Source organism: Brassica napus, chromosome A9, assembly GCF_020379485.1.
Source record: "Brassica napus cultivar Da-Ae chromosome A9, Da-Ae, whole genome shotgun sequence".
Taxonomy (NCBI): Eukaryota; Viridiplantae; Streptophyta; class Magnoliopsida; order Brassicales; family Brassicaceae; genus Brassica; species Brassica napus.
The window spans coordinates 27,216,160-27,235,160 of NC_063442.1; the positions used below are offsets into that span (position 1 = coordinate 27,216,160).

The 19,001-nt window shown below is 36.1% G+C and overlaps 3 protein-coding genes across 5 annotated transcripts; 1 reads left to right on the forward strand and 2 right to left on the reverse strand.

Moving 5' to 3' along the window:
- Positions 1-537: 537 nt before the first annotated feature.
- LOC106367274 (ABC transporter C family member 12-like) lies at positions 538-10,525 on the reverse strand. 3 transcript variants are annotated; one of them, XR_007316038.1, is made up of 29 exons: positions 10,258-10,525; positions 9,601-9,951; positions 9,322-9,500; positions 9,107-9,146; positions 8,779-8,935; positions 8,582-8,696; positions 8,379-8,459; positions 8,266-8,290; positions 8,049-8,105; positions 7,909-7,974; positions 7,731-7,805; positions 7,327-7,647; positions 7,101-7,207; positions 6,911-7,004; positions 6,648-6,815; positions 6,374-6,514; positions 6,097-6,297; positions 5,913-6,011; positions 5,679-5,831; positions 5,239-5,603; positions 4,976-5,156; positions 4,569-4,892; positions 3,551-4,307; positions 3,353-3,474; positions 3,023-3,268; positions 2,760-2,908; positions 1,255-1,666; positions 951-1,037; positions 538-808 (listed from the first exon to the last, which is right to left on the reverse strand). XR_007316038.1 is itself a non-coding variant. In XM_022690964.2 (29 exons), exons 2-28 carry the CDS (start codon positions 9,931-9,933, stop codon positions 1,297-1,299), a joined length of 4,848 nt encoding a protein of 1,615 aa, XP_022546685.2. In that variant the 5' UTR covers positions 9,934-9,951; positions 10,258-10,524; the 3' UTR covers positions 538-808; positions 1,255-1,296. The 3 variants fall into 3 exon arrangements, 2 of the variants coding, with proteins under 2 accessions (XP_022546685.2, XP_048595052.1); XM_022690964.2 differs by lacking the exon at positions 951-1,037 and having other exon boundaries at positions 7,327-7,461; positions 7,540-7,647; positions 10,258-10,524; XM_048739095.1 differs by lacking the exon at positions 951-1,037 and having other exon boundaries at positions 10,258-10,524.
- A 1,665-nt stretch (positions 10,526-12,190) lies between these two features.
- LOC106363196 lies at positions 12,191-18,803 on the forward strand. The gene is made up of 2 exons (XM_048739096.1): positions 12,191-14,948; positions 15,030-18,803. The coding sequence occupies exons 1-2, from the start codon at positions 14,028-14,030 to the stop codon at positions 15,474-15,476; spliced, it is 1,368 nt and encodes a 455-aa protein (XP_048595053.1). The 5' UTR covers positions 12,191-14,027; the 3' UTR covers positions 15,477-18,803.
- Positions 16,159-17,220, reverse strand: LOC106363197. Its single transcript, XM_048739097.1, has 2 exons — positions 16,521-17,220; positions 16,159-16,421 (listed from the first exon to the last, which is right to left on the reverse strand). The coding sequence occupies exons 1-2, from the start codon at positions 17,218-17,220 to the stop codon at positions 16,159-16,161; spliced, it is 963 nt and encodes a 320-aa protein (XP_048595054.1).
- Positions 18,804-19,001: the final 198 nt, after the last annotated feature.

Here is a 19,001-nt window from a genome sequence, read left to right on the forward strand (position 1 = left end):
TTATTTATAAGTATTTATAATTTGGTTAAAAATAAATAATACTTTATAGAAACTAAAGCAAATAGATTTTCAAATTTGGTTTATAAATTTTGTTTACAAAAGTTCATAATCGGTATAACAAATATATCATTTATAAGAGTTTATAAGTAATCATTATAAGAGATATATGTACCGTTTATAAGAGTCTAAATTCATTTATAAAATTATAAACTATTTATAACGTTTATTAGTCATTTATAAGGGTTTATAAAATTTTATAATTTAATTACAAGAGTCCACAAATCCTTTTATAAAGTTTTATAATGATTCATATATAAATCAGTTACAAGAGTTCATAAATCATCATTTTATAAGAGCTTGTAATGTAAGAGTTTATAAAATGTAGAAGTGCTTATAAATAATTTTGTAAGTGCTAATAAAATACTTTTGTGAAGGTTGTTAAATAATTTATTATCAGTTACAAAAGTGTATAGATCATTTTAAATAACTTCATAAATCTTTCTACAAGGCTTACCATAATTTACAAAATACTTAATATTTATAAATTTATTTATAACGGCTTATAAATTATTTAGCAAAATAGTTAACATTTGTAATGATTTATAAACCATCCATCTTTGGCCTCCATTGATTTCCTAATCTTCTTCACATACATGAGATACGTCAATAGGTGGTTCAGAGCAAAATATGAACTCATATAACACATTTAACATTGAAAGCTAGTGATGAACATATGCAAGGCAAGAAGAAATATGTTTCCTTAGCTCAACAAACTCATGCTTCACTCTCCACTGCTTTTTCAGTTATTCTACACAAAACGATACATAAAAGACATGAATATCATAAAGTAGCAAAACATAACATTACACTACCAAAATATAACCTTCCACCTCATATACTATACATAGTAAATTGTACTAGTCAAATTACAACTAATAGCTTTTCATTACCTCAAAAACGTGAGGTACTTGGTATGCATATCACCACACATATTCTCTACAGCATTCTTTAAATCCAAAACCTCACAACACACCTTTCTAATTTCATGCATTGTCCAACATTACCAAATCAACTAACAAAATAAGTAAATCATTGAGAAATCTTACTCTTGTGTTAGTACTTTTTCATGAATCAAATATATGTTAAACTATATGCCTTTTGATTCCCAAACAGATCGACAATTAGATTCAAAAGAGCTCAACTAAGAAAATTTACTGAGTGTAGCAAGACAAAGAGAGGAGAAAAAGAACGAACCTTTTATTTCGGTGAGAGACTAATAAACGGAATGATTTTTGATTAAATATGTATGGTTTCAATATATACAGAGTCGTCTTCTTCCTCGCTAATCTCCATGACTATGGCTCTCTCAGTCTTGCTCGGAGTCTCGTCAAGTTCGTCGAAGATAGCCGAATTCGCCAGGAGATCGCCAAGTTCACTGTACATCACTGAATTCGCCGGAGATCGTCGAGTTCGTCGGAGTTTTCCGAGTTCGCCAGAGTTCATCGAGTTCGCCAGAGATCTCGCCTCTCGCCGTAGCTTCGTCGAATCTCGCCGTAGCTTCGTCGAATCTCGCCGTAGCTTCGTCGGATCTCGCCGGACAACTCTGCAGCGTCGTCCAATCTCGCCGGAGAATTCGTCACCGCCGGAATCCTTCGCCGATTTGAATCTGAGATGATGAGATTTAAAATTATCGTGAGATGTAGGAGAGAAGAGTTAGTCTTAGGTTTAATTAGTTAGGGGTATAAAAGTATTTTGCCAATTAAAATTTTAATGGTAAAATTGATTAAGGTATAAATGAAAAGTGGTATCTCCAAAGTGATATTTTTGGCAATTCCCCCTAAAACACTCTCTATTGTAGAATTTGCAAAACTCTATATTTGAAGTTTCAAAGTGTTTTTTCCAAAAGAAAAATTTCAAATTTAACTTCAAAATTATTTGTAATTACACTACGGTCCTTATATTTGTTATAATTAATATAAATCCATAAATTTCTTATAAATAACTAGCACATATATAAAAATATTATAGTAATATTAATAAAATCTTACAGTAAAATATAAATACATAATTAAATATTTAACTACAAGCAAAATACCACATTATTACATAAAATTTATTTTTAATGCTTCATTTTCGGTTATACAAAATTTGTTTGACAATATTTTAGAAGTTCCGGAGCAAATTTACTAGACTATTAGTGTTGTTATAATATTTAAATTTGTATAATATTATGTCTTCATGTATCTTTTAAAAAATATTATTAATTTTCTTTTGTAATATTCTTGTTATCTAATTATACTTCTAAAATATTATAAATCTTATTTTATTTTATTTTTTATTTTAAGTGTAAAATGTAATGTATAATTAATTATACGACCAATATGTAAATAAAAAGATGAAACTTCAAATTTAGAGTTTTGAGTAGTGAAACTCATTACTCAAAACTTCAAATTTAAAATTTTTTTTTGGAGAGCAAAAAACTCTATATTTGAAGTTATAGAGTTTTTTTTGGAGATGTTCTAAGTCTTTCTACATATGAACACTTGGTAGGTCAATACTTCACTACAATGATTTGTTATGCACAAAACCCTTCAAAGATTTCTTCAAGGTTCCATGTCCGGTGCTTTCTAACGTGTATTGGTCATGGTTTCATATTTTTAAGTTGACCTTTGATTTTTCAGCATAACTTTGGGACTCTAGTAAATGATAATGATGCAATTTCCATCATCATGCAAAGTGAAAATTGCAACTTCCATTACCCTTCTTGTCTCCTTCCGTTCACTTCTCTCCCTCCGAAGACCAAATTGCAAAGGTGCTGAGCATTTGCTAGTCCAGTGCTATGAACCATCCCAAAGAAAGCGCTTGTGTCTCTTGATAGCAGTTCTTGTGGACTATCATACTCCAAAGCCTAATAAACATTGACACATTTTTTTAAATGTAAGAAGTCACACAAGGATGTTGCAAATTAAGCTGTATCAGAATCTTCTTTTCCTTTTCTAAGTAATAATCTTGACGACATTACCTGACCAGAACTAAGGACAAGGATCTTGTCACAGTCGATGATGGTATTCAATCTGTGAGCGATAACAAGCATTGTGCAAGACTTGAATTCCTCACGGATGGTCCTTTGTATCAGAGTATCTGTTCTGACATCAACAGATGCAGTTGCTTCATCTAGAACAAGGATCTTGGATCTTCTTAGCAACGCACGCACTAGACTCAACAGTTGCCTTTGTCCCACGCTGAAATTCTCACCTCCCTCTGAGACCTTCACAGATTCAAAGTGAGTTGACAGTTTGATCAGTCATCTCCATAACAAAAAAAAAAAAAAGAACTCCTTAAACTAGTATACCTCAGTATCAAGGCCTAAAGGATTCCTGGCGATAACATCTTTCATATGTGCCCTTTGTAGAGCCTCCCAGAGGTCAGCATCATTGTGCTCATCAAATGGGTCAATGTTGAATCTCACCGTCCCTAACAAGAAGCAAAAAATGATTCTCGGAATGCAACAGGAACATACTTTCAATGTTGTCCTAAGCTACACACAAACCTGAGAAAAGCACTGGAGATTGTGGTATTATACTCAGGACCCTGCGCAGATCTGTCAGTCCAAACTTAGCCACATCATAATCATCAATCATGATTCTTCCCTTCTCCACTTCCACAATCCTAAACAATGCATTCAGAACTGAAGACTTCCCTGCCCCAGTTCTTCCCACCACTCCCACTTTCTCATTAGGAGAGACAGAAAAGGACAGTCCATGTAACACAATAGGCAGCCCCGGCCTATAACGCAGGTGAACGTCTTCAAATGTAATAGACCCTCTTGAAGGCCAGCCAGGGACTGGACGATTGCTCTCGATTATCTCTGCACCCTCAGAAGGAAGATCAATGTAGTTACCAACTCTCTCAACAGAGTTCAAGCTGTTCTCTGCTTTGCTAGCTTGCCTTAGAACACCACTCATCAGAGTAGTGATATTCAGTGTGTAGCTAAGGAGAAGACCCATCGTTGACGCAAAACCAGCTTGGTTCTCTGTATTACTGCTTCTCATAACCGCGAAAGTTGCGGTTAACCAAATCATGACACCTCCAAGAGTCTCCAATCTTATAGTGAGCCAACGATTACAGGTAGTATTAGCAAGAGTGAACCTTATGTTGTTGTCTACTGATTTTCCATTAATCTTTGCCATCCGATCATAGGCTTTGTAGGCTCTGATGCTTGACAAACCATTCAATGCTTCTCCAAATTGAGCATAAATAGGTGATCTTGCAACAGAATCCATACGTCTTACTTCACGTGATGTGTTCTACAAACCACAAAAAAAACTGATATTACTTCCAAAATAGTGTACGTATTTGATGCACACAATCAGGGCCGGAACTGGGCACAGCCGAGTGAAACATTAGTCTTGACCCATAAAATTTTTGGAGGTTTTTTTATATAATATAGACCCCCAAATCTTGAAAAATAAACTTTTTTCTTTTTACTAAAGTTCTTAAGAAATGTTTCAATCCCCCAAAATCTCAGGTCCGGTCCTGCACACAGTTACATGAACGTAGAAAATTACCTGATAGTAGAGGTATGCAGCATAAAACAGTATGAGGAGTGGCATTATTGCCCACAATGAAATGGTACTGACAGCACCTATAAGAGCAAACGTCGAGAGGAGTTGCCACAGCTGGCTCATGAACATATTCATCAGGTTGGCGACAATTCTATCTATATCACCAATATCTTTAGAGAACCTATTTATTACACGCCCAGTTGGGTTTGTGTCGAAGAAGAGCATAGGAGCTCTCAGGATAGAGTTCAGCATTGCGTCATGGAGTGTTTTAGCCGCATGTAGACTTGATGTCAGAAGCCAAAATGAATTGGTAAACGTAACAGCAACCTAAATCAAAATACCATTAATAATAAACGTTAAATTGTGTGTAACCGTACTACATATCTCAAGTCTTTATCAGAAACACAAACCTGACCAAATCCGAAAAGAGCAAACATTACAATGTAGAAACCGGTACTGTAACTCTTGGACGTGCTTTGGTCAGTCCAAAAACTTAACCATGTGCAGCTTGTGAGTCGGAGAGCTTCAGTTGTTACATAGCATGCCAAGAGAATCAAAACTACCCATAACCCTCCTACTGCATTTTTATACCTGAAAAATAGTAGAAAGTACCTCAGCCATCTTCTCTTTGTATAAAAGTTGATCATATAATAGATGGTGAGGTAACTAGTACCTCGTCAGAACGTTCCAACTAATGATGCCAGACTCTCGTTCTTCTTTCTTGACAAGCACGGATCTTCCATCTTCACCTTGTTTGGTACTCCCTAGTTTTATTTCAACATTGACAGTAGGGTCTTCCAAGATCTTCTCGTCATCAAATTTGTACATCTCTTGGGTTGCATCCATTTTCCCAGCATTCTCCATCAATTTCTGGAACAAACTACCGTTCCCTGACAGCTCTTCAAAGGTCCCTTCCTCTTTAATCATTCCCTCGGAGACTAAAATAATTCTATCCATCATAGGAAGAAGATGTAACTGATTTGTGATAAGAATCCTCGTTTTGCCCTTCAGCTCTTCCTTCATGCAACTATCAAAGACCTGTTTGTTACAAAGGTAGAGTTTGGTCATGCAATGCAACACACAGGATCATCAACCTAAGTTTAGATAAAATACCTGCTGAGCAACATGAGCATCTAAAGCACTCAAAGGATCATCGAATATGTAAACATCTGAATTAGAGTAGACAGCCCTAGCCATTGAGACTCTCTGCTTCTGCCCTCCGCTGATATTGACCCCACGTTCTCCAATCTCTGTAAGATCACGGCCCTGAATAAGACAAATTCAGAAAGTTACTAAGAAATGTCATACCAAAGTGCATGTTATGTAAGCCTTTTCATCTAACTTAACCGGAAGCAAATCAAGATCGTGTTTTAAGGCAGTCACGTCAATAGCCCTCCAATATCTTTCCCTTTCAAAATCCGACCCAAATATAATGTTTTCACGCACCTGCAATACATAGATGAAAATAAGTTACTGAATGCTAAGCTGTTATCTTTGTTTTCAGAGCCGATGGGAAGTTAAGGTGACTCACAGTGGCATTGAAGATCCATGAAACTTGAGGGACATAAGCTACGGAGCCTCTAATAACGACGTTTGAGGTTTCACCATGAGATAACTCTCCCAACATTGCCGAGACAAGTGATGTCTTACCTTCTCCGGTTCCACCTACAATGGCAACCAAGCTTCCCACTGGTATCTCCAAATTGATATTGGACAGTGTGGGCTTCGTTGTCTGGAAAACATCCATGAACGTTTCAGAAACTTATGTACTGTTGCATCAAACAAGAGGGAATATTTAGAGGATTCACCTTTGAATCCCATGAAAAGTATCCATTCTTAATTGAAATGGCTGGAGCTCCTGGTTGAATAGGTGGGTTCTGTGCTAGAACTCTCTCTTCACTGAGAAGTAGGTCCTCAATGCGTTGTAGTGAAACATTTGCGTTCACGGCCTAAGAGGAAACGTAGCAAAAGAAAATATAACTCTGAATAAAACGAGCAAATTCATTGACGCATCGAATGTAAACCGGTTTTGATTGCAAAGTATATGCATGAAATCATTGAGGGTATAATTGTAATAATAACCTGACTTAGTAGATTTGGTAGCATGTTGAGAGGAGATCTTAGAACTGAGAAGAGAGAAAGAGATGAGAATGCCCTTGCTGGCGTCAAATCTCCTCCCAACAGAACAAAAACCCCAAATGAAACCACAGTCACAACTACTGGGGTGCTGTTCAGTATGAAACTATTAAACTGCAAGCAAGAGGAAAAACACATTAAAAAATGAAAGACATCTCTTCCTTTTGCACTTAGGCAATATATACAAAATCAAAGATAATGAGTCATACAGCTGATAGTAACTGAGCTTTGCGAAACCATGAGAGCTCTTCGTTTCTAATTCCTTCAATACGCGACTCAAAGCTCTTTTCCCATGCATAGCATCTAACAAAGTCCCCAAAAAAGTTTGTAGAACAACTGCTTTAATAATGTGACATTCAGAAAAGCTGAAAAAGGTATAACCAAGAACATCTATCATACTTTACAGTATCCATGGATGCCAAGATCTCATTCGTGATACCGACTCTTTTGTCGGTCCATTGGAGTCCTTCTTTAGTTAGTTTCCGCATTTTGTTTATAACCAGAGTCTGTTTATTAATAAACAGGGTATAAAGACTTGTTCGTGACAAAAAAAAAGGGCATAAAGACTTGTATGAGTTTATATGCAATTCAAAAATAGGCAAAAGAACATAATGAAGCCCCATACCTGGAGAGGAATTAGGAGAAACAGAATCAGTGAACCGAAAAGGGAAGCAACTCCTAGTTGTTGATAGAGAAGAATAATAGACATAATGATGCGAAAGGGAGCTGACCATAAGCCATGGAGCTGTTCTACTATTAGCTGACAAACAAATTGGGAGAATATGTTAGCAGCAGTTACAAATCCATTAGTTGTGCAAAGTTGTGAACCTGAGAATACCTGAAGTGCACTAGCATCTGCAGTTATCATATTTGTGACTTTTCCAGATGTAAAATTCTTGCGAGCTTCATGAGTTAGTCTTAAAGATTTGTGGAATACAGCTGCAACCTACAATAAAATTAGCAATAATTTGTTGGAGAATAAACATAACTAAAATGAGTGTAAAGGAAAAGTTTCCACAAATTTTTTACCATAGTTGACCTCAACCTAAATGCCGCACGACCAACATGCTGAAAGTACTGAGATTGACAAAGCACACCTAGTGTCTGAGGTTTTAAGAGGTTTCAACAAGAAATAGCTACAATGAGAAAACCAAACATGACAGTTTTAGGAACAAAAATGTAAATGAAATACTTTTGTGATGCATACCACTCCAACGAAAATAAAGAAAGCATAGACATAGCCAACCCAAGCTGGATCATCTTCTTGCATTGCCTACATTGCATGATATAATAATGCTCACTATGTAATATTGTTTTAGTAAGAAATTAGGCAGAAGCAAAGCTTACCCGCAATAACTGGCTCAGTATAAGCGGTCCAACAAATTGAGAAAGATCATGTCCAATCTACAACACGCTAAAATGTTATATAAATTGCTTGAATGTTGTCAAATACATAACTGAGCATTACTAAGGATCTATATTATTCATAGTAAAATAAAAATCAAGAGCTTTTCTGGTATCTATATAATAACCAAACGAGGAGGCAGAACACGAGTATCTTTACCTTAAAAATACCACCAAACCAGAACCTACAAACATAGAAAACAAAAGTTATTGCCGGTATTGATAATGTGTGGCTTTAAAGTAAACTATGGTAAAAGGATTATCAGCCTTTACCTTCCACCAAGACTTTTATTCAGTGCTCGGAGAAGCCATGGCTTGTTTTTCCGTGATTCTTCAGTCCAGGATCTTTGAAATCTATCAAATAACTCATTCAGTGAATAAGAATGTTCTTGAAACTTTGCAGAACATTCTACCAAGAAAAAAAGAAGAAGAGATCCTGCAGAAGGCAGAAAGCAAAGCAGCAACACTTAATATACCTTTTGATCAAAGTTTCTGTTTGGTCCCATTTATCTAATTGCCAAACATCCTTCTCGTTTAAGGTTTTTCTGTAGCCTAACTGCATAAGCGGCGTGATCCAGTCAAAGAATATTCCTAAGACAAGGAATCATAATCAGTAGGCCACATAGAATGAGTATTCAAAAAATTTATTTTTTATCAGTTTAGGGCTACCAACCTGTAAAGAAGCCGGCACGTCTCTCGGGACATATGTTCTCTCCCTCAGGGAGGACATCATATTCAACATTGTCTAATGATTCATTGTTTAGAGTATGGTAACCGTGGTAAGGATCTAGTTCCGGAATGTAAACAAGAAGCATAACTCCAAAAATAACCTGAAACAGATAACAAACAAAATACATAATCAGTGAGGTTAATCATTTGATTGGTAACACATCTCAACATCAACCTTAGGGACAGCCTCCTTTGAAGGTTTAGCTATTTATAATGTCTTTCACTATCCATATAAAGTGCAAGCTTATACGTAAGGACTATGTTCTACCAACCTGAGCACATCTTGAACTGATACAGAGATATAGTGCAGTTCTGCAATAGAAAAATAGAGGAGGAAACATTATAATGAATAAATCAGAGCTACCAAATCCCCAGAAACCTGTTCTTGCTTAAATTGTTAAATATATAAACAAACTCTTGAAATATAAACGGTTGGATCACCCAGTTGAGTTCCTTAATATGAGATAATACAACAATAATAGCAAACCTATTTAGTGAGTTGTTGAGAGGTAACACAAGATCCAGCAGCACAGCATCAGCAACCAAAACATAAACAACACCAAACCTCACGTACCATCTGAACTCTTTGACATATCGTTTGGTTTCTAACCCAACCAAAGAAAGCATGGAGAGCCAAGCGAATGCCTCAACCGTCAAAGATGCGACCTGCAATTGAATAACACTAGAATCATCACATTTCTGATATTGTACTTTCTTCATTTTATAACTAGAAGGGCGGCAGGCATATGAGTTTAATCTCAGTCACCTCAAAGGGAGGAAGATAAGTCTCTTCATCCATGCTAAAGAGTGAGATCCGCATGACCAGTCTCAGTACAGGCTCAGCAGCACAGTAACAAGCCAATATCCCTAGCACACAGTTATAGTACTTGTTCCTCAAAACGTATAACTGAGCTTTGGCATTGCGGAAGATGATCCATATCCGGTACAAACACAAACCAAGAAGCACAATTTGAGAAACAAGCATCACTAATGTGTTAACCACGCACGGTGTGTAGGCGCCAAAGGCACCATCCACTGTTTTCTCCCAGAATCCTTGTGCAACTGGCTTGCAGTACCAAGCCAAGGCCTCAAAACCCATCTTCTCGAATACCCAAAGCTGGAAAATACAAAACGAAATGCATCATCTTAGTACTATTAAAAAAGGCTCTGATGCAACACAAGTTACAACAGTTTCATGCCCAAATCAAAACATCTACCAAAGTCAACAATCATCAGTGGGAAGCCAACAAAAAAACTTAACTAGTAGAACGACAACAAAAGACAAGATTTTTTATCATAACAAGTCAACGGATGAAAAGCATCAAACCTATTTTCACAAAAGGCATCAACCTTTTAGTGAGATTTTTATAAAGTTACAAAGCAACTTAAAACGTTTTATACAGACAAGAGGGAAGCTGGTTACCCTATTTGCTCCAATGATCGTTCGTTCTTAACAGACCCAAACTTTGGAGCTTTGTCGACTATCCACGCAACTCCCTATATTAGTTATAAAAAGGGAGACTTTTGGGAGGCTTTAGATTTCAATTCGTCAAGCACGTAAAGCAGCTGGAATAAAAAAGAGCTTTCTATGATATTTTATGATGTAAAATGTAAATGATCCCACTGACAATTGTCAGAAAGACCAAATGCATAAAGAATTTGAAGGAGTTCCACCTAGTTCCATGACCCATCTCTCTCTCTGTGTTTTCCATTGTATTTCCTAATTGTCCAATATATACGTTTTCTTGAATGTTAATTTTATATATTTATTAATAGTCAATCAACTATATTCTGTCTTGTTTACAAAAAAAAAACTATATTCTGTCTTTCTTCAAATATTTTATTTTTATTTTATTTTATTTGTTCAATTTATTTCTTGTTTACTTATTTTTATTTTAAGGAGCTATTGTTAAGACAACTATTTTTTATTTTGTTTTTTAATTTCCATTTCATTAAATAAATCTGATTTTATCCATAAGTTTTAACTAAATATAACTTAATTTAACATCTTTCTTTATATTCAATCAACTATTTTTTGTCTTTTAAAAAAAATTATCTATCTTTTTTTCAGGTTTGTTCAGTTTGTTTTCTTTTTTTTTTTTTTTTAAAATTATTTGAAGGACCTATTTTATTCATAAGTTTTAATCAATATAATAAATAAAGTTTGCCTCGTTAAACTTCGTTGTAGATCTACCTTCACCATTTCCATTTATAAAAGAAAATGAAAACATAATTTAAAGATGTAAGAAAGCATTTTTTATTCTTATAATCACACTTGTTCCTAGTGCAAATAATATTAATACGTATGAGGTGGGATTGTTGTTGGGATAGGACCACGAAGCTTCGTCGTCATAACTTGGCTGAAGTTAATTTGGGGTTTGTCTTTATGTGTAATTAGTTGCATTTATATGGAAAAATTAACATAGAAAATTAATTTCGATAGTGGATATCACAGTCTCAACAACCAAATTCTCTACCTTTGCAAAGAAGCGTAGCCTATATAATAAATGGACATTTTATTCCGTGTATGACAAGAACACAGAGACAATTTCATGACGTCTTTAGGTCAAGTGATGTAAGCCCTTCTTCGTCTACATCTCCACGCTGTCCCAATCAAACGATCTCCCCTCTAAATTGTAACCCGAGTGTTGCATTCGGTTTTCGCCAAATCTGCTCATCACCGAAAGCCTTGAAAGTGCGTAACACAAAATCTTTGAGTCAAGAAACTTCAAACATTCCTCTGTCAAGCAGTAGTTATATCAAGTCAAATTGCATCCATCAAACAAATTATAATCCATCTACTATCTAAAAACCCTGTTTTTTCAATATACACTGTACACATTATAGATTATTACCATATTACCCTTTTCAATCAACCGGTGAAACCTACTAACAAAAATAATTAAAAAATATATAAAAAACTTTTAACCACATCTTCTAATCCATCACCACCACCGCCACGTCTCTACTCCACCGTCTCTATCCACTGTCTCTCTTTCTTCTTTAGATTATCAACAAAATTATATTTTTTTCTTTTGTCACATAATTCTTCTCTTTCAGTACTTCACCAAAAGAACAATCAATTGTTCTAAAGAAGAAACAACGATGAAATCATACACGGTAAGCACACACAACAACTCTTTCATTTCTTTTCTTTTTTAAAAAAAGATCAATTGATTCTCACAATCATGCTTTTGTTTTCATACTCTGTTTTTGTTTTTGTTTTAAAGATCCAGTGGTGAAGAACATACAACGATGAAAGCGTAGACGGTGAACACACACAACAACTCTTTCATTTTTTTCTCCTTTTTTTTCTTAAATCAATTGATTCTCACAATCATGCTTTTGCTTACATACTCTGTTTTTGTTTCTGTTTTATAGATCCAGTGGTGAAAAACAACGATGGCGAGTCGGTAAAAGCATCATCGTGTCAGGAAAAAGAGAGGAGATGAAGACGATCTCTATATGGTGGTGAAGAATAATGATGGTGAACGAAATGAATGTGTATCAGTCTGTCTAAAAAAAAGAAGAATTGAAGAAAATGAACTCGCCGTCTATACTATATTGGTGAAATGAATAATATAGTATATATTCTTAAGTATAGCTACCTATGTACAGTTACCATACTCTTTGAGACACATTTTTATACTACTCCTTAAAAATGTAATAATATGTCATGTTTTTAAATTTGATAGGTCTCTTCTTTGTCATTTTGTATGACTGATTGTAATATGAAATTCATTTTTTGAGTGTTGGACAAATTTGATTATTTGGAACATTAGTTTACTATACTACTTAGACTATATGAAATATAAGATATGCAACATGCTAACCAAGTAAATGTGCTAACCAAGTAAATGTGCTTTTATAGATTGTATTTGGGTTTATAGATTCATGCCTAGGGTTTAGATTTACTAAGTAAATATTTGGGTATAGTAAACCATATCATATACATTCTATTTGGGTTTATACTTCCTTGATTAGGGTTTAGCTTAATCTATTTATTTAGGTTTAGGGTTTAGGGTATATTTGGATTATGGTTTAGTGACTAGAATTTAGGATTTAGTATTTAGAAGGTGAGGGGGTATGGTTGGGGTCAACATTAACTTCTTTCATGCAATCATAGACATTTTATAGTTTCACCAATATGTACTATGTTATTTATTTTGTTCCATTTTATTTGGGTTTTGTGTTTATATTTGGGTTTAGGGTTTATATTTGAATTAGGGTTTAATGATTAGAGTTTAGGGTTTAGTATTTGAAAATTTATGTTTGGGTTTTGTGTTTATATTTGGGTTTAGGATTTATACACTTTTTATTTTTTAAAAATTTATGTTTCTATCCACTCATTCTACTGCATATAGTAAATAAATATGTTGTAAATAAATTTGTGACATGAGTTCTTTTACGCGAAGTGTTTGTAAATAATAGTGATTCATTATTAACCAGCAATAAAAAATTTTTGGGTGAATTAAATTGGTACGTGGCTGCATGTGTTTCTATCAAATAAAGTAGTCTTAATTTAATGGGAAAATTGGATAAATAGGACACTTTGAACTTGGATTTGTCACATTAGGATTTCTAGAAGATATTTTAGGAAAATAGGATTTTAGATCTTGTAAAATACCAAAGTACCCTTAATTTACCAATTATGTTGAATTTAAATTATAAATTATAATAATTTTCGTAATAGATTTTAATGTTACAATTAAAATCCATAAAAATTAAAAAATAAAAAAAACACTAAATGGGAAAAAAGGAGACGCGGGATGCCGCAAACCTAATTCCCCTTTCTCTTTGTCTTCTCCGTCGTAGACTCGTCGCTCTCCCACGGCGATTTAGGGTTCAACGGTGAGAAGCTCTGTTCTTCGTCGGTGTTTCATCAGCCCGTGGTCTCTACTCTCGTCTCCGTCACCATCCTTTTCGATCTCACTGAAGACACAACGGCTGCGAATCGTTCTTCCTCTTCGTCGGGTCAAATCGATTTTCGAAGTGTTCTTCCATCAATTTCGCCTCTCAATCTCACAATTCTTCACAGAAGGTATTGGATTTCATCTATAGATTCTCATATTAAACGAAATCGAAGTGTTCTTCCATTAAAGCTTGATTTTTTTTAAAAATGATTTGGCGTGTTTCTTAAAATAATTTTGTTTCACGGATTGGTTAAACATCTTATACATTATTATTTGTGTGATGATATTGAAACTTTTACATGTTGAACTAATAATTTTGTCACGGTTTGTAGCTATGTCTGAGGAGCTACCAAAGAGGCTTTTTAAGGAGGGCGAGGAGCCCCGAGTTACTCAGATCAACAACAACTGCAGGATCGACTACATAATCCGAAAGTTCCAAGCGTGGCTGCCAAAGGAGTTGGATGTCGTGAAGAAAGACCCGGTTTTTCATCAGATTTTTAAGCTCCATGAGAATGGTCTTGGATACTCTGCGAGGGTGATACACAGCTTCTTGTGTAGGGAGCTGGTGACTTTCTTACAGCACGAGCTATGGTTTGTCTTTGCGAGGAGACCGCTTCGATTCTCATTGCAAGAGTTCCACGCCGTAACCGGGTTTGAATGCGATACTCACATTTCGATTGAGGAGTTTGAAGAGTGGAAATATGATGGTGGTTTCTGGAGCAAGGTTTTGAGGAGAAAAGATGGAACAATTACACTCTTCAACCTGTGGACTAAGGACAAGGAAGCTGTAAAGAAATGGAAGAATGCAGATCGCATACGTCTTATCTACTTGGCGATCATTCTTTGTGTGGTATTGGCGAGAGATGAGAAGGCTAATATCCCCCTGAAGTACATCGCGGTGGTCATGGATCTTGACAGAGTTCGAAGGTATCCTTGGGGAGTTGCTGCTTATGACCTTCTCTGCAAATCCATAGCCAAAAATCGTTCCCAACTGAAGGAAAAGACCACTAGCTATGTCTTGGATGGCTTCTCATACGCCTTGCAGATTTGGGCAATGGAAGCGGTGCCAAAAATCGGGAAGCTTTGTGGAAAAAAGCTGGATAAGGGTTTCAAGGACGGTCCTAGATGCATAAACTGGATGGGAGCTGCGAAGGTGTCATATGAGGAGATCATTCGCTTGGAGGAGATTATTACACCCAAGGTAATTTTATCTATTTATGACGACTCTTTCCGGTTTGAAATGAGTAGTTAGTATCTAACTGTATTTCCCTTTCTTGTGTAGGATGACATCTACCCATACATCTCATGGACAGGAAATTATGATGTTGTCAAAGCTCAGGCGTTTCGCAGAGATGATGATGTGGAGGATGACAGAATCAAGGTTCTGATGGAGATGATAAAGAAGGGGCATGATTTTAGTGAGCATGTTTGGGAAACTGAAGAAAATGAAGTGATTTCTTTATCTCTCGATGACGAATCAGCTGTGAATGATGAAGCAAGCGTGAATGTTGAAGCAGCCGAGAGTGATGACGACTTTCAGACTCCGAAAGGATCAAAAAACGTTGGTTCTAGATCAAAGAGGGGTAAAACGTTGGTTCTAGATCAAAAAACGTTGGTTCTAGATCAAAGAGGGGTAAAAAACGTTGGTTCTAGATCAAAAAACGTTGGTTCTAGATTATTTCATTGTTGTCCTTTGGGATCTCAAAAGGTTAGTCATGTTATCATATAACTGTCTCGTTGTTGTCCGATGAGAGTAGAATTAGTCAATCTAATTGTGTATTGGATGTTACTGATGAAGGACAAAACCCACTTGTTCAAATGGACTGACAAGTCAGTTGTTGAGGAGATTGAAGACTTCCAAGACCTGTTTGACGTGTTACTCGTTGACAATTCCGAGTTTCAGAAATCAGTGAGAGCTGGTGAGGCCATGATGACACGCCATGAGAGTAGAATTCAAGAGATGGAAGATGCAATGTGCCATTGCGAAGAGAAGACCTCGGAATGCATTAGGGAACTTAGGGGCATAAAAGCTTTGTTTGTGTGTTGTTTGGTGATGGTCTTCTTGTACCATATCTATGCATGATGTTCAACAAAGGCAGCGACTTCGCGCACAACTACTTTTATGTGCTTCCTCAACTTGTTGTTTCTTATTTTCAAAGAAGTTAAGACCATGTTTCTTGTTATTTCAAGGTGATCATCATCTACTGAAACGAATTATTTTGCAATTACTTTGGTTGTTACTAGAATAAATCAATTTGTCTCTATAGTTTAGCAAATACCAAATTGTCAAATAGGTTCTTAAACAGAAGATCAAATTGTTTCAAAAGCAATAAAGAAAAAAACAGAGACAGATGCAGACACATAACAAACTAGATGGGTAAATCGCATGTTCCTCTCTTGTGTCCTTCAGTTCAACAACGGCTACACTTATGCTTTTTATTCTTCTTTGATCCTTGAGAAGATGCGATCTTGTCTTCTACTGATTCATACCTTCTCTTTACTGGTCGACCAGCACTCTTTCTTGTCTTTGGTGGTAAAACCTTTGCAAGTTTAACCTCAGCAGGGACATTCCATTCTGACTCTACAACTGCTATTGGATTAATGGAATCTGCATAGGCGGTTCTCCACGCTGCAGTGCTGTATAAGGCGTCAGTGAATCTGTGCACTTCCATACCTGTCAATCTCAAAAAAAACTTGATCAATATGAAGTCTATATGATGAAAATCCCGAAAATAAATAATTCTCAAGTATTCATGTGTTTATACTTCCATACCTCGTGAATAAATTGCAGGAATGGCGTGTCGGCAAGGAATTTTTCCTATATCATACTTACCACATGTGCATGTTCTTCTTTCCAAATCAACATGACAATCATATATGTCTCCTTTTACAACCGATCTGAAGTTGTCAACCTTGTAAACCTGGAATCCTTTTGCCTTCACAATTCTCCTATCAATCTTTCTCTCCACCTTAGCGGTTAAAGGATCTAGATGCTTTGAGCTTAACAAGCGACGCTCATAGAACCATCGAGTCAACAGTTCTCTTATACTATCAAGCAAAGGAATAACCGGATATTCTCTAGGTATTCTAAGAACTGAATTTATAGACTCTGCAGGGTTCGTGGTCCTAATGTCATACCTGGAACCAGGGAAGAGAGAACGAGCCCATTTGCGCACATCAGCCTCCCGTAGATATCTTCCAAGCTCAGGACTCATATCGAAAATTTCGGTGATACGTTCTTGAAATTCAGTGTATCTATATGCCCGTGAAGCCTTTTCTACCAACGCAGTCAATCCTTTTGTCTTGAAAAATGAGACCACATTGGTCAATAAGTGATGAATGCAAATTCCATGTGCTGATCGAGGGTAGACAGTCCCAATAGCTTTAGAAATAGACGCATTTCTATCTGAGACAAAAGCTAGGTCTTGACAATCAGCAATAACCACTTTCAACTGTCTGAAGAACCACCCCATGAATCGTCATTCTCTGAATCAACAACCCCAAATGCAATCGGATACAAATTAGAGTTACCATCTACAGCAGTAGCAACAAGAAGTGTCCCTTTGTATTTATTTTTCAGAAAAGTTCAGTCAACAACAATCACCCTTCGCATTGCATTGTAGAATCCTCTAACTGATTGCCCAAATGACATAAATAGATACATGAATCTTCCCTTCTCATTAGTTTCATAGTGAGTATGTGTACCAGGATTTGCTTCTTTAATCATATGCAAATATGCTGGTATTTTAGAGTAACTGCGATCTGGTATACCTCTAGCAGCTGCAATAGCAAACTCACGAGCTTCCCAAGCGTGCCAATAAGTAATCTCACAACTATGCTCCATTCTCATAAATTGAATGATGTCATTCGGTTTTGGGCCATCGTTTGCATCATCAAATCGATGTTGTATCAGAGTCCCAATTGTTCTTGCTGATGCTGTTTTTCCGAATTTCCTTTTCTTTGAAGGAGCACATGAATGTCTTCCATCACATTGGTTGATCATGAAATATGTAGACCCATATATTCCTTCTGCACGCACAGTCCAGTTGCACAATGCATCTTTACATCGAATATACCACCATTTTCTCGTGGATTTGATAACAGTGTAATCGAAATTATTCTTCATCGCTAAAATTTCCATTGTTGCCTTCAGAACCCCTTTACTTGTGAAAATTTGATCCTTCTTCACGAAGTCTCCTCTCCAAGCTCGACCATCCTTATCACTGTCTCCATTGTTTTGACAAAGTTCAATGTTTTTACTCCTTCAAGGACCGCAACCATCTGCAGCGACATGATTCGTTCTTTTAACAAAAGACTCCTTTGACGGCTTGACAAACTCTGCTCGATTTATCTCAGGAACTTCTTCATCCTCAACATTACTTGAATCACAAGGCTCCTTATTCAAATCGATATTGACTCGTTCCTTTTGATTTACACCAGAAACAGAGAACATCACACACAAGGTAGTAGACGATTCCCTCTTTGCATAGCCCACAAAATTAGATGCTTGCCGATCATTGGTGATAATAATAGGAGGATTCCCTTTTTGATTCAACAACGAATAACTGAACTCGACATTAATGGCATTATGGTCCACCCCATAATCCTCACACACCATTATCTTGAGTTGCTTCAACGTAGTAGTAGTTGCTAATGTTACCATTCGACCACGCCTTTCTTTGTCTACCACGAAACTCCAGTCATCACCGCGACTACATATCCATTCACCCGATTTGACATAGATTAGAACCATGTTGTATTGATAGAGAAAAAAGAGATGATTATGTCGATGAAGAAGAGAGAAACACAAAGAACGACGACAAAAGATCGTGGGAGAAGGAGAAAAACGTGGGAGAAAATATTCTTGGAGATATTTAGGGAAGATTTAGTTTAGATTTAGGAAACATCTTTAACCGATTATGGAAGTTTCCATATTTTTCGGATTTCCTGTAGAATGTATAACCTATGTAAGTCAGAACACAGTAGAGTAGATGTGAAACATATTCTTCCCTAGGCGCCACATAAGGTAAAAGACAGACCACATCATGGCTCCAAATATAGATAGGGTATATCAACGCATTGTGGCTACATGTCGTAATCAAGCTAAAGGTATAAGAAAGACATCTTTCTTGATTATAACGTAACGTAACCTAGCTTTGGTTAGAATATATAAGAAAAGATAGGTTACGTTGTATACCAAAGATATATCTATGTATAAACATTAGTAGCCGAATTCTAGACTAAGTAGATGACC